Source organism: Oncorhynchus nerka, linkage group LG4, assembly GCF_034236695.1.
Source record: "Oncorhynchus nerka isolate Pitt River linkage group LG4, Oner_Uvic_2.0, whole genome shotgun sequence".
NCBI classification, from domain to species: Eukaryota; Metazoa; Chordata; class Actinopteri; order Salmoniformes; family Salmonidae; genus Oncorhynchus; species Oncorhynchus nerka.
In genome coordinates, this window is record NC_088399.1 from 55191396 (window position 1) to 55207106 (window position 15711).

At 41.7% G+C, this 15711-nt stretch overlaps 1 protein-coding gene across 5 annotated transcripts in view; it reads left to right on the top strand.

The window, feature by feature from the left end:
* The first annotated feature begins 622 nt into the window (after positions 1 to 622).
* Positions 623 to 15711, top strand: part of LOC115128216 (CUGBP Elav-like family member 3) — a 32799-nt gene continuing 17710 nt past the window's right edge. For all 5 annotated transcript variants that reach the window (XM_065017662.1, XM_029657874.2, XM_065017664.1 and 2 more), the window contains exons 1-3: positions 623 to 978; positions 1529 to 1805; positions 6179 to 6261. In XM_065017662.1, the coding sequence (XP_064873734.1) occupies positions 1661 to 1805; positions 6179 to 6261 (228 nt within the window). In that variant the 5' untranslated portion in view covers positions 623 to 978; positions 1529 to 1660. The remainder of the gene's footprint in view (positions 979 to 1528; positions 1806 to 6178; positions 6262 to 15711) is intronic.

Consider the following 15711-nt stretch of genomic DNA (forward strand, 5'->3'; position numbering starts at 1 on the left):
AGATAGCTTGATAACAGCCTGACTACCTCTAGGGTGAGTAAAGTGGTCAGAGTGGGGTGTTCTCTCATTTGTGTCTGGAAGTATCTAGCAAGCTAGCCGACGTTAGCCAGTTAGCTTGGGTGCTTGACTGCGGTTGAGGTCAGAACGCTCGGGTCAACCCTACTCGGCCAGAGTGTCCACATCCAGTGTGCGCTCTGAATGTAAGAAGGGACAATCTGACAACTCTCAGAATTTACGAATGCCCAGAGCGCACCCTGAGCACTCTCTGGCACTCCAGAGGGAATTTACGAACGCACCGTTAGAACAAAAATATTTAACGACTGGGTCGCATCGTTGGGACTATATCTCTCTTACTTCTCTATAGGGTAATACATGTGAATTGTCTTAAACATCCGTAATTCAGTTAACATGCAGTACGGAAGCAATACTGTAGTTGCAGTCAAAAGCGCGCTTTCAGACCCGAACCCTGGCCCTTTGGCAGCAATAGATCGACCGGAGGGAGACACCGGATTACGACGTCAAATGCAACTAAGTAGACAGACAGAGAGCCAGCCAATGCCGGAGCGAGCGGCAGCAATAACCTCCCATTTCCTGTGTTGGATCATAGGGAGTCTATCCTGATAACCACCAACCGCTTGAATAATCCCAGAGGTTGTCATTATTATATAAAATCCTAATTTGTGTGTATTTAATGTGGTAAACAGGGTTTGTACACAAATAACACCTAAAAAACTACTGGGTAAAGCATCACATGCTCATGTTTATAGATAAAGAAGGACGTCGCTCGATTTGTTACGTGCGCTCTTTTGGGGGTAACTTGTCAAGGCACGGAATCAGAGGGGTCCTACATTAGACAAATGAATTGAACTGGAGAATAGACACAAACCGAAAAGAAACCCGATTTGATAGGGGACAGAGGAGAAAGGGGGGATTCAGCTAGCAACGAACCTTAAGACGAAGGAGGATCATAGATAAATAGTAGGTGATTATTTTGTTGTCCTATTGACGTGGTGTAAAATTACAGATTATGTTCAAGTCATTGTTATTGTCACCCCATCTTGACAAAGGGACCGAAGAGGCTATACGTTGACACAACGTGACAGTATAGCCTATGGGTTTAAACCAGCAGTTTAGACCGATAGACGGTTGAACAAAGGAGTAGGCTACTTCGATGTCTATGTTTATTTGCATTCATGTAAATATTTAAACAAATATGTGTGTGTGTATATATATATGAGTCAGAACATAATTGGTTATAATCAATTTATCAAATTTGGGGACAGATTACAAAACATTATAGGTAAAAATAATTGCAATTCATTATAATTTCAAGATTCCAAGATATTTTGCATAGCTATACCAACTGGTGACCGTGATGTTTTTGTTAGTCAGCCTACACCAGATTGCTCCTGCTCTTCAACAATTGTAAAGAAAATGAAAGTTATTATACATTTAAGAATGAATTAATAATTTAGTCTAGAGCTCTTCTTCTCATCTGTTCCTCTATCGTCCCTCTCCTCGTCTCCAGGACGGAGTTGAATTTTTCCCCCGTCATCTCTAACTCGTCCAAAGAGCTATAGGTTCTTCCTGCTCCCTCTCACCACCTTTTCAGTGTCCATCCTCGGTGCGCAACGGGTTGCTCCAATCCCACACTGTCTCAATGAAGGAGGCCGATGCAATCAAGCTCTTCATCGGGCAGATACCCCGAAATCTTGAGGAGAAGGACTTGAAACCCATCTTTGAACAGTTCGGGAAGATCTATGAGTTGACGGTGATAAAGGACAAATACACGGGGATGCACAAAGGTAAGGGGAGAGGAAACAATTACTGTGTAGGCTATGCTGTAGAGCGCACGGGAAATACTTGATTATATAATGCACAGTTCTATAGAAATACGTTGTCTCCCACACTGTGCATTGAATCCCTATTTCCTTTGTATGGACATTTACTGTACATTACAATGCATAGTCCAGCTGTCAGGCATGAGACATTGTTTAGGCTATATGATTGAGGGTATTTAGGCTATGCTATCTATGTAACAGGTGTATTGCCACTGGCAGATATGGCCAGCCTACAAAATAAATGTGTTTCATAAGTGCACCTGCCAGCTTGTCTTTGGACCAGCTGACCCAATGGGTTACGTCTCAAATGGCACCCTATTCCATATGATTTGCACTACTTTTGACCAGGAGCTATAGGGCTCAGGTTAAAAGTAGTGCTCAATATAGGGAATAGGGTGTCATTATAGAAAAGAAATTCTCTTTTTTACAACCAAATCTCTATTTTTGATGTAAATGGCATATTATAGAATGGTCCAGATACCTTTTATCAGGTTTCAAGTATGACCCAGATGCAGACAGTGTCGAAGAAACCACAGTTTATTTTTAGTACGGGGGCAGGCAAACAACAGGTCAAAGGCAGTCAGAGGTCAGTAATCCAGATAGGGTGCAAAAGGTCCAGAATGGCAGGCAGTCTCAGGGTCAGGGCAGGCAGGGGTCAATAATCCAGTGAGGTAGGGCATGGTATAGAATGGCAGGCGGGGTCAGGGCAGGCAGAACGTTCAAAACCAGAAAGGACTAGAAAACAGGAGCAAGAACAGACAGGAGCAGGGGAACAAACGCTGGTAGGCTTCACTAACAAAACGAACTGGCAACAGACAAACAGAGAACACAGGTATAAATACACAGGGGATAGTGGGGAAGATGGGCGACACCTGGATGGGGGTGGAGACAAGCACAAAGACAGGTGAAACAGATTAGGGTGTGACACCTTTTTTGTGATCTCACATTTTTTGAGGGGTTGGGTTAAATGCATTCAGTTGTCCTGTGTAACAGCTCTCGTTGGTGCTAGAAAGAGTAGACCAAAGCGCAGCGTGGAAAGTGTTCATGATTTTAATTTAAAAAACACTCAAACAAAATAAAAACACTGAAAACACTGAATTCTTTCAGGCAACAGTAACTAAACAGAAAACAAGATCCCACAACCTAATGGTGGGAAAGAGGGCTGCCTAAGTATGATCCCCAATCAGAGACAACGATAGACAGCTGCCTCTGATTGGGAACCACACTCAGCCAAAAACAAAGAAACAGAAAACATAGAATTTCCCAACCGATTCACACCCTGACCTAACCAAACACAGAGAATAATAAGGATCTCTAAGGTCAGGGCGTAACATACTGGCTTAGGTATCCCCCTTTCTCTAGTATGGGGGGCCCTGAAAAAACATGAGCAAAAGCTCCAAAAACACCCAAATATGTCGTTGGCAAAGTTCTCAGTGTAGTGATGCAGGTCTTTAGATGTTGTGTCATGAAATTGTATTTTCCATTTTGTTTCATCTCGAGCGATACTTCTCTGTCCATTCTACAGGCCAAAATAAAGGAATCACTTGAGTAAATGAGTGATACAAAGTATAATGAAAGCATGGGGTGCTTGCACACTGCTCTTGCCAGACGCTTGTGGAATCTATGCCAAGGCGCATTTACATATACTGTGAAAAACAACAGTTCCTCTCTCAATGCGAAAAATCCAAAATTGCCCCTCAATAACATCCAAGCCTTGGTGTGGAATGGAACATTGTCATGCTCTGATCCCACATCTCCACATAGTTTTGCAAACAGGCGTGCGTGCAGTGGATGTGGTTTGATGTAGTTTACAATTGAAGTTACTTGCTGCAGTACATCCCCCCAGTTCTGTGCTCAGCTCTTTTGCCGCCAGTTGCTCTCGGTGTATCATAGAATGCGTCCATATGGCAGAGGGAGACACATTCATAACTAGAGTACAGAGGCCGGCCGGCCTGCCCGCCATAGATGAAACCCCATCTGCGCAAAAGCCCACCATTCGATCCCATATGTCATCTGTTTTTCGTCAATATAGCCACGCAGCATCCCCTATATCGTTTCATGCTCGGGAATCGTGAGACAGAACAATATGTCCTCGTAAATAGCTTCCCCAGACAAATAGCATCCCCTGACAAAAGTCAATGCATGGGCATCTAATGCATGAGCATCTCAGCCCTCACAGCTTAACATCCATTTGGCGAGCATAAGCCGGGGAGTTTTTGAGTTGTTCAGTCAGTTTCCTCAATAGCATAAATTCTTCATTTAACAGTGTTATCTGACAAAGGTATTGATGTGAGTTTCTGTGCCTCTGCCTCCCCACACACTGTTTTCAACATATCAATTCCGGCCTGTATTATCAAAGTCTCTGCAATAGTGTGTGATGTTATAGCGTAGCAGGCCTAGCCATCACTGTGGGAATGATTCAAGTGCAACGGTCAAGTGCAGCCTTTTCCCATGACCTAAGTGTGCTCTCTGGTTGAATTTTATATTTGAATCATTTTCATTTAGATTTTTAACATTAACCAGATTACAATGATTTTGAGACACAAAAACTATGTTATAATATATATATATATTATTTAGTATATATATATATATATATTATTTTCAGGTTGTTGAAAAAGTGAAAAAACATTTTTAGAAATCTTTGCAAAATGAAATACAGAAATATCTCATTTACTTAAGAATTCACACCCCTGAGTCAATACATGTTAGAATCACCCTTGGGCAGCGATTACAGCTGAGTCTTTCTGGGTAAGTCTCTAAGAGCTTATCACACCTGGATTGTACAATATTTGCACATTATTCTTTATAAAATTCTTCAAGCTCTGTCAAGTTGGTTGTTGATCATTGTTAGACAGCCATTTTCATGTCTTGTCATAGATTTTCAAGCTGATTTAAGTAAGAGCTGTAACTAGGCCACTCAGAAATGTCATCTTGGTGAAAGCAACTCCAGTGTATATTTGGCCTTGTGTTTTAGGTTATGGTCCTGGAAAAAGGTGAATGTGTCTCCCAGTGTCTGAAACAGATTTTCTTCTTGGATTTTGCATGTGCTTAGCTCTATTCAATTTTTTTTATCCTAAAAAACTCTGTAGTCCTTGCCGATGACGATCATACCCATAACATGATGCAGCCCCACCATGCTTGAAAATGTGACGGGTGGCACTCCGTGTTGTGTTGGATTTGCCCCAAACATACTGTAACACTTTGTATTCAGGACATAAAGTTAATTTCTTTGCCACATTTTTTGCAGTGGAATGTTTTTTATTCTATACAGGCTTCCTTCTTTTCACTCTGTCATTTAGGTTAGTTTTGGAGTAACTATATGAGTAACTCAGGGGCGGCAGGTTAGAGCGTTGGGCCAGTAACCGAAAGGTTGCTGGATCGAATCCCCGAGCTGACAATGTACAAATCTGTCATTCTGCCCCTGAACAAGGCAGTTAACCCACTGTTTACCGGTAGGCCATCATTGTAAATAAGAATTAGTTCTTAACTGACTTGCCTAGTTAAATAAAGGTTCAATTAAAATATATATATTTTTTTACTATAATGTTGTTTATCCAACCTCAATTTTTCTCCTATCACAGCAATTCAACTCTGTAACTGTTCTAAAGTCACCATTGGCCTCATGGTGAAATCCCTGAGCAGTTTCCTTCCTCTCCTGCAACTGAGTTAGGAAGGACGCCTTTATCTTTGTCGTGACTGGGTGTATTGATACACCATCCAAAGTGTAATTAATAACTTCACCATGCTCAAAGAAGTATTCAATGTCTTCTTTTTTAATTTTTACTCATCTACCAATAGGTGCCCTTCTTTGCGAGGCATTGAAAAACCTCCCTGGTCTTTGTGGTTGAATCTGTGTTTGAAATTCACTGCTCGACTGAGGGACCTTACAGATAATTGTATGTGTGGTACAGAGATGACGTAGTCATTCAAAAATCGAATCAATACTAATATCAATTTTAAATTCAGCCTGTAACACAATAAAATGTGGAAAAAGTCAAGTGGTGTGAATACTTTCTGAAGGCACTGTATTTGGGTGTTTTTGGAGCCTTTGTTAATGTTTTTTTCTGGGGGCTCCAAATTACACAAAGAGGATGAGGAAGTGATTTGCTGTTTGGGGTAAGTTTTTCAAAAACGGGAAATAACCAAAAAGGTGTCTGGACCCTTCTTTAACATGCCATTTACATTTAAAAAATAGAGAATTGGTTGAAAAACAACAACTTCCCCTTTAAAATAACAGTGCAACCTGCTGCAATTTCTCTTTGTCCACTGTTGTATCACAGTATACAAATACATCCTATGTTTAATGGTATAATGTACCCTCAATCCTACCCCAGGCTGTGCCTTCCTGACATACTGCGAACGAGAGTCTGCACTCAAAGCCCAGAATGCACTGCACGAGCAGAAGACGCTACCAGGGGTGAGTGCCCTCTCTGACGTTCAACAGCACACACTGGTGGAGTTCCAAATGGCACCCTATTCCCTATGTAGTTCACTATTGGCTAGAGCCTTATGGGCCCTGGTCAAAATGAGTGCACTAGTACTACATAGAAAGACCGGGTCGCATTTGGGACTTGGGCACTCCCATGAGCAAAATGCGGAACAAGTGGCATTCTACCTCACTGAACTACACACACAGACACACAACAGTGTGCCACAGAAAAACTAACTCACTCTGACATGTGAGCTCCATTTCCCTTTGAGTTGATATGCCCAAGAGGAAGGTCAGAGGTGGCTTTCCTATATTCCCTGTACATGATGCATCCAGTCAGCGCCTTAGTCATCCTGCTCTCTCTCTCTCTCTCTCTCTCTCTCTCTCTCTCTCTCTCTCTCGTCACACATTCAAATCAAAGTTAGAGCAGCTTGATGAGCATAACCACACAGCAAGTGTGCTGCCAAGTGTCATTTATGGAGCAGATTATGAGGTGACAGGCATTCTCTCTCTGCAGTCTCTATAGAAACAGACTAGTATTATGTTCCAAATGCTATTCCCTATATAATGCACTAACTTTGACCAGGACCTATAGGGTTCTGGTCCTCCTTCACTCAGTCTCTGAATATTTTCCTCTGATCTCCCTCTTCTTTTTATTAATGTTTACTGAGTTGTATTCTTTGTTAGGTTTTAATGCTTACTGGTACGCTGAGACAGTGAGGGAGTATGGGTTTTAGTACGGGCGTCTGGAAGCCAGAGAGGTAGTTAGCACTAGCAGCAATATAAATCATATTATTAGGCTGACCCTCCTGACCTCTCAGAGGAGATCAGCAGGCAGGTTCCCCATCGCTAAACCTTCTCTTCCGTCTCCCCAGTGACTCCCCTCCCAGACCTCCTCACCCAAGTCTTGTACAACCACCCCCTCGTGTCCCCTATCTTAACCTCTGCAATGATGAAAACCACCTCCTTAGCTACACACTGACTACCACCCCCTAGACAAGTAGTATCCTCACCCCAATTACCAGCTGTGGTGTAATCATCATCTAATACCACCTGCACTGCCAGAGAATTAACTTCACCATCCTCTTGTCACTGACGCTACAAAGAAATGACATGAAAGTAATTGAAAGACGGGAATACACCAATGCGCTTCTGAATACATAAAGCTGAATCGTGTCATTATCTTTCTCCCTGTGCATCTATATTCAACATCCCTTTGTATCTAGTGAGCTATACACTGCCTGCCATGGTGGAAAATGTTAAGGTTTTTAGTTGTCCTCACTATACACAAGCTGCGTCCTAAAAGCAGATATAGAAGTAAGAAGGAGAGGGGGGGGAGGTGAAGGGAGGGAGGGCGGGATGAACAGATGGTGTGATCTGAGTGGCACCTGGCCGTGTGTTTAATTTCAGGTGAGAGACAATCTGTCTCAAAGCTCACCGACATGGAGGCAGAGGAATGGTGTCAAAACACATTCGCACACGGAGGAAGAGAGAGGTTGTAGACAGTGAGGGGAAAAAGACGCACAAAGAAGAATCTGCAGCTGTACTCTCTCTCCTCCTTTGCCCATCTTGTACTCATGTCTTCCTGTCTGCTCTATCTTTATCTCTCCATCTCCCCGCTGCTATCCCTTGCTGTCTGAATTCTGTTTTGTTGCCATCCCGGTGTGTCTGGTCAGCATCTCTACTACAGTGGCTTGAGACAGGTAAAAGTCTGGGCAGATAAACATGACTACACAGACATGAAATGGGCCAACTCGAAAATTGCTATCCCATTCCCAAAAATGTAACCTATATACCTCCTCTCCTCTATCCCCTCTATCTCTATCAGAGTTAGAGATGTGCTTTCACAATGGTCATCCCTAATGATAAGGGTCAAATGCTTGTTTCAATGCTTTATTATGATAGTGTATCTCTGCTTTACTGAAATCAGAAATCAGAATCAGAAATAACCAGGTAATGATGGATTTAATCAAATCTGCCTGTGAATGATATTCCAATATTTTAGGACTAGTTTTGAATAATGTAATGTGTATACACTTAATTTTTCTATATGTATTGCTGGGGCATGTCTCCAGAGATTGTGTGTGTGTGTGTGTGTGTGTGTGTGTGTGTGTGTGTGCGTGCGTGCGTGCGTGCGTGCGTGCGTGCGTGCGTGTGTGTGTAAGGCACAGTGAGATTGTACATGTGTGAGGAGGATGTAAGCTGTATGTGTGTTTAGTGGGGGAGGGGGAGGGCAGGTGTTCAGACTGACTTGATTTGCTGAAGGGGAATAAAACATCCAGAGATCTGGGTTGAAGTTAAAGATAAAAGGAATAAAAACTTGCACACTGCTCTTGCCAGTATCACTTTAGTTTATTTAGCTTTGTCAGAGCTTTTTTTAAAGATCTTTATAAAGAAAATACGTTATCCCTAAAAAAATATTTAGTTGGAACATCTGACTAAGCTTGACATTTACTCTGCCATGACAAGTCAGACGCATTATTTTGTGAATAGTCTGAAAATGAAGTCATTTGTATCACTAACAATTGAGCATGCACACAGCATGCCTGTGAGGATAGCCTATTTGTTCTATGTGCTGTGTGTCCATGTGTGTAAGCATAAAAAGCAGTGAGTAGTCTGAGCAGGGATGATTATAATAATGAATGCATATCTGAGCACACATGTCTGATTGATCTATCAAAGTGTGCATGTGTGTGTTACATTTGCACATGTATATGCATATCATTATACACTGATATCAATGTGTGCAAGCCAAGGGATGGTACAGATATTGTGAAAACTCACCTCACTGTAGAAAGGCTCAACAGCTGTCACTTGAGGAGACTGTTGTGATGAATGTAGAATAGATTCAATTTATGAGGAAGGTAAATGGGTGTGAATTGAAGAGAAATTGGATGAATGGTGGGGGGTATGGGTAGAAGGGTGGGGGAGGGGGCAGTGTTGTGTTTGAGACCACCTAAAGCGAGACCAATTCAAGACCAAGACCGCAAATCAAGTCCCAGTCAAGACCGGGACCGGGAATGGGACAAAGGGGTGTGAGTCAAAACTGAGACCAGAAAAATGCGAGTCCAATTCAAGACCATGTTGTAATTTTGTCACATCACCACCATAATAAGAGTTCAAAATGTCCAGTATTTCTGTGTTCATATTTCAGAACAACATGTGGATTCTTTAGACATTCAGAATAGTGAATAAAGGCATGTTGAGGGACAATAGAGCCACTCTACAAATTATTACTAACACACATTCGGGGACAATTGGCCTTCAAAGAAAGGCTAAGGATTTATAAAATAATGATTATAATAATAAAAATAATAATATTATTGTTTTCAATTATCTAATTTAATCTCTTCAGTTTTTGTTGGACAGGGTTAACACCGAGATATGCTAACTGGATAACAGTCATTCAAGTTCTTGCTAGCTAACCAAATGACACCTGGATCTCTAGCTGTGTATAGCCACTGAAAAACGATATGAGGGCATGACATGACATCCTCCTAGCAGCTAGCTATCTTGCTAACGTTAGGCTCCCTGATTTTAGCTTGCTACATAAATAGATACACTAGCATATTAGCCAAATTATGACTGACTTGTGATCATTGCCCTTGTTAGTTTGATTGTATTCAAAAGACACTCGCGCATCTGAGCTGTCTTTGTTGTAGGTGCCTGGTAACAGTTGAATAAGATGAGAAAAAATAAGAAACCCGCACACTGCTCTTGCTAATATCACTGCTCTTTAATAAGCTCTTACATATCAGCCTTCGTCAGAGCTTTTGTGAGTTTTTTTCATTAACACCCTTATGTAGAAATTGCTACAACCACATCCATGCATCGAATGGGGTTGGAATCAAGAGAAAACAAGTAACTGTTACCAAATATAACACTGTGCATTTCATAAATATTCAAATAAAGTGTGCAAATAACGTATCAAACACGTCTGTAAAACCGTAATGAGGACATCGACCCACCAAGCAAGTTTTCATAAATCATTAGGCTCAGCGCAAGAAAAACGTCAAGAGTAATCTGAAATGCCTGCTGATCCCCTCTGAGAGGTCAGGAAGGTCTTTATTTTTTCTCATCTTAGTTTGATTCTATTGTAGCCTTAGATACATTTGTCTATTTTTGTCCAGAATATTGAGTCATTGAAACTGAAACAGTGCATCCCGAATGGAGGCAGCGAACAATGTACCAGGCCAGCTGTGATTTACAACCTGATAGCAATATTTTTTGGACAACCAAGAAATGTATTGGTGAATTATATTAATAATACAATAATGCATCCATCTATTCTGCCAACAATGACTTAGCGTACGTCATGGAATGTTGAGTCAAATAGAACCTATTTTTTTAAAACCTCTTAAGTTGGTTTTGTAGCATAAACTGGGAATTTGATATTTTTTGACTATTATTGTCTGTTTGTTTCATTTCTGCAAAGTAGTTAAAACGCTGTCAGTTCCACTTTAAACTTTATCTCACCGGGTACTTTGTGTGCTAAATGAGAAATCTGTTTTGCAATGGGATGTAATAATTGTACATTTTGATTGGGAAATGCATAATGGTTGTGTTTTTGTATTATGATTGGGACCTACATCAGAGTTTATGGACTGCTTATCATTTAACATTATGCTGTGTATGACTGCTGTCTTTCCATCAGCCCTATGCAGAGGTGTAGTGGTGCTTTAACATCATGCTGTGTGTGACTACTGTCTTTCCATTGGCCCTATGCAGTGGTGTAGTGGTGCTTTAATAACACCATGCTGTGTGTGACTGCTGTCTTTCCATCGGCCCTATGCAGTGGTGTAGTGGTGCTTGAACATCATGCTGTGTGACTACTGTCTTTCCATCAGCCCTATGCTGAGGTGGTGGTGCTTTAACACCATGCTGTGTGTGACTGCTGTCTTTCCATCGGCCCTATGCAGTGGTGTAGTGGTGCTTTAATACCATCATGCTGTGTGTGACTGCTGTCTTTCCATCGGCCCTATGCAGTGGTGTAGTGGTGCTTTAACACCATGCTGTGTGACTGCTGTCTTTCCATCGGCCCTATGCAGTGGTGTAGTGGTGATTTAACACCATGCTGTGTGTGACTGCTGTCTTTCCATCAGCCCTATGCAGTGGTGTAGTGGTGCTTTAACATCATGCTGTGTGTGACTGCTGTCTTTCCGTCGGTCCTATGCAGAAGTGTAGTGGAGCCTGGAGAAGAGGGTATACTCTAATTTTGCCCCCCAAAATTATGAGTTTGCTTATCAATTTTTCAGATTTTCACTTTCAAAATCACACTTCTTAATTTATAGAAAAAATATGGTGTGATGGTCTAAGTCCACAACAATGCTTAAACCATGTCCACGCCACTGATGCAAACAGCACATGATGACAGTTGCGCATCACAAATAGCCTACTAACCAACACTTGAAAACCCATTGTTGCCTTAGTTAGCATTTACTGGTAGATATCATCACTGGCGATTTTAGCATGTAAATCTTGGTTGGGCAAACAAAAAAACAAAAAAATGAATGCATGCCAGCAAAGCCACAGCACAACACTAAACAATACATTAATTGCACTAAAACGGTGACAAACAGTGCCCACAAACTGTTACGGCCTACATAAAGCTGTCTCAACAGCAGTCCCAACACCTTACCACTGCTACACCTGGCTATCAGCAGAGCCTTGTCTGGCAGCGAAACAGTTCATTCAGCCTCATTTACTGCCTTTAAAAAAAACATAGCAGATATGGCTGACTTGCTTAAACAATGTGGTTTCTACTGACAATTGAGATGTACACACTATGGCATAACGGGATGACGAGCGGATAAGAGGCAATCCGTAATTTTGATTAAGACATTAATGAGCAAGCTAGGACAGACGTAGTCAATATAACTATTTATTCAGCACCTTTGTAATGTACAGTGACAGGATTCATAACATGGGCCGTTCTTACAGTATTCTCCCTGTACACCAAGTCAAAACCGTAGGATAAATAAAGTGGGCACATAAAACAGACAAATACAATATTCGATGATGACATTTCTCTAGGCTATAGGCTATAGGCTACATATGCTATAGGCTACATATGAACCACCAACGCCTAACAGCGTTACAACACAACATTCCCTTTGTATTCCTTTCTTAGCTACAGTATACATGTTACATCATTTATATAGCAGCATACAATACATTTTTGGACTCACCTTGTTGTGCTCACTTGAACAGGAAGGTGGCATGGCGGTCCTTCGTGGGCATATTTTGTCATCAAACATTGTCATTAAAGTATGGCATTCTCTGGATTTATGGTTCTTTCAAGACAACTGGGAACTCGGAAGGTCAAATCATGATGACGTCAATGATCTTCAGGTCAGAGCTCTAGAAAGAGGCCCGAGTTCCCGACTTGCAATTCCGAGTTGGATGACCGTTCAAAACGTATTTTCCCAGTCGGAGTTAGTTTTTTCAGAGTTCCCAGTTGTTTTTAACGCACTGTAATCAGATTTCCCAGTTCCGAGTTTCCAGTTGTTTTGAGCGAGCAGAAGTCATGCTGGATTGACAGCATGGCCAATGTTGAATGTTTACCCTTTTAAGCTTGCGAAAGAAACCCTTAAACCCAGACTTGGGACCACACACCCACTCCACTGAATAGCAGGCTAGTGATTGCTTTGCAGTGCTTGCAGTTAGCCACTGATCCTTCCAATTTCCAACTTGTTGTTTGATACATTTTATCTAAAATGTCCCTTAATTATTTCTCTTCATATGACAAGGATTGAAAAGGATTTGCCAGTAGATTGTCGGCTTGATTCATGATGATGACTGCTAGCTTGCTAGCTAAGATTTAGAAAGTATGATGTTGACATGATTAGTCCAATCTAAGCTACTGTAGATATAACATGATTTGACGTCATTTTATCTGTGGCCAATGACCTTGAGCCTTATTGGATGGGTACTTCTAATGTAACTCTAAGGGTCATCCAAGGGTTTTGAATTTTCAAGCCCTACACTTAGACTTGGTGGTGATGTAGTGTCCCCATGAGTGACAGAACACTGAGCCAATCACAGTGCAACTAGAAAACATTACCAACCCCATAAGCTCCAAATTTTCCGCTGGATGCCCCATGGACACAGAAAGAACTGAGCTAGGCTGAAACAACTGCATTTTGGAGCTGCCTTACTCAAGAAAGAAAAAAAGAGACACAGCTTTATTAACTCAATGATGTTTATTGTATTTTACATTGTTTGCAAACTGATATGAGACAGGTATTAATGCCAAAGTAACATGCAAAACAGGCAAGCTAAATAGGTGCTAAACAGGTGGGGCTCAAAACACCGAATGACCCGTCACCACTGGATATCATACATTTAAACAAACGTCTTTCCTACCCTACCGGCTACGGATGTCATTCTTCTGTGAGCAGTTCCATGCAAAAAAAAAAAAGTTGAGAGCTGCCCACTCTTGCTGCCTGCAGATGATATTCCGTTGAAACGTGTGGTGCGCATGTGAATATATTCCACGTGCTTTACAATTGTGTAGGTTACTTTGTGCATTATGTCTCTGTTGTACGTCATAATTGATCATTCGTATTCCTCCACTACACTACTTTGATACGCATCACTATGGATTAAGAAGTGAATATAAGCAATAACCTCTGAAAAAAAGTGGGTATATTGTTTATACCTGCGTCTACCATTCACTACACCACCGGACCTTCGTGTTTTACAGAAAGTGCACTCTCCTACATGAGTGCGCTGGTATTACGATTGCTGTCCTTTCAGAATCATGAGCCTGTCACACACTGAAAGCCTATAGGTTCGTCACTGTGCAACATGTCTATAATATATATAAAGGCTGTTAAGATATTAATGTTTTAAGAAAGGAATGTATATATTTGGCCTGGCGAAGCGGTTTTATGCTCTGATAATTGAGTTTTCTACTCCGCTGTTCTCGGGAAGAAATGACAAAGTCCTCACTGTCCGAGACTACGTCAAGACCTGAGTCAAGACCGAGTTCAAATGTATCCGACACCGAGATAAAACCGAGATACTAAATATGTGGTCTGGAGACCGTACTCTAGGGTCTCGAGTACGACAACACTGTGAGGGGGTAAGACATGAATGGACGTTTGACATAATGAGCAACGGGTGGCAGTGGGGGTTGAGGGACGAGGCAGTACGTTAATCATCTTAAATACAGACATCTGTTACAGAGAGGGTGGGGGTACGAGTTTGTGTTTGTGTGTGGAAAACGGCTCTTATTATAAAACTCATCAGGCTCTGTTAACTCAGGCGCACTAGGCCAGCGTTTAATCCAATGGAAAGTATTCAGACCCCTTGACTTTTTCCAAATTTTGTTATGTTACAGCCTTGTTCTAAAATGTAATAAATTGTATTTTTTTCCTCATTAATCCACACACAATACCACATATTGACGAAGCAAACGTTTTTTTTTAATGTCTGCTAATTTATAAACATTTTAAAAACGGAAATATCATATTTACAAAAGTATTCAGACCCTTTACTCAGTACTTTGTTGAAGCACCTTTGGCAGCAATTACAGCATCGAGTCTTCTTGGGTATGACGCTACAAGCTTGGCACACCTGTATTTAGGGAGTTTCTCATATTCTTCTCTGTAGATCCTCTCAAGCTCTGTCAGGTTGGGTGGGGAGCGTTGCTGCACAGCTATTTTCAGGTCTCTCCAGAGATGTTTGACGAAGCCATTCCTGCATTGACTTGGCTGTGTGCTTAGGGTTGTTGTCCTGTTGGAAGGTGAACCTTTGCCCCAGTCTGAGGTCCTGAGCTCTCTGGAGCAGGTCGTCATCAAGGATCTCTCTGTACTTTGCTCCATTCATCTTTGCCTCGATCCTGACTAGTCTCCCAGTCCCTACCACTGAAAAACATCCCCACAGCATGATGCTGCCACCACCATGCTTCACCGTAGGGATGATTCCAGGTTTTCCCCAGACCTGACACTTGGCATTCAAGCCAAAGAGTTTAATCTCGGTAACATCAGATCAGAGAATCTTGTTTCTCACGGTCTGAGAGTCTTTAGGTTTCTTTGACTGCAAGCTGGGAGTGGCTTACACTGAGAAGTGGCTTCCGTATGGCCACTCTACCATTAAGGCCTGATTGGTGGAGTGCTGCAGAGATGGTTGTCCTGGAAGTTTCTCCCATCTCCACAGAGGAACTCTAGAGCTCTGTCAAGAGTGACCATCGGGTTCTTGGTCACCTCCCTGACCAAGGCCCTTCTCCCCCGATTGCTCAGTTTTTCTGGGCGCCCAGCTCTAGGAAGAGTCTTGCTGGTTTCAAACTTCTTCCATTTAAGAATGTAGAAATTTAAGAATTTGGAGAAACAGCTCAAGGATGATCAATGAAAACATGATGCACCTGAGCTCAATTTCAAGTCTCATAGCAAAAGGTCTGAATACTTATATAAATAAGGTATTTCTGTTTTAGTT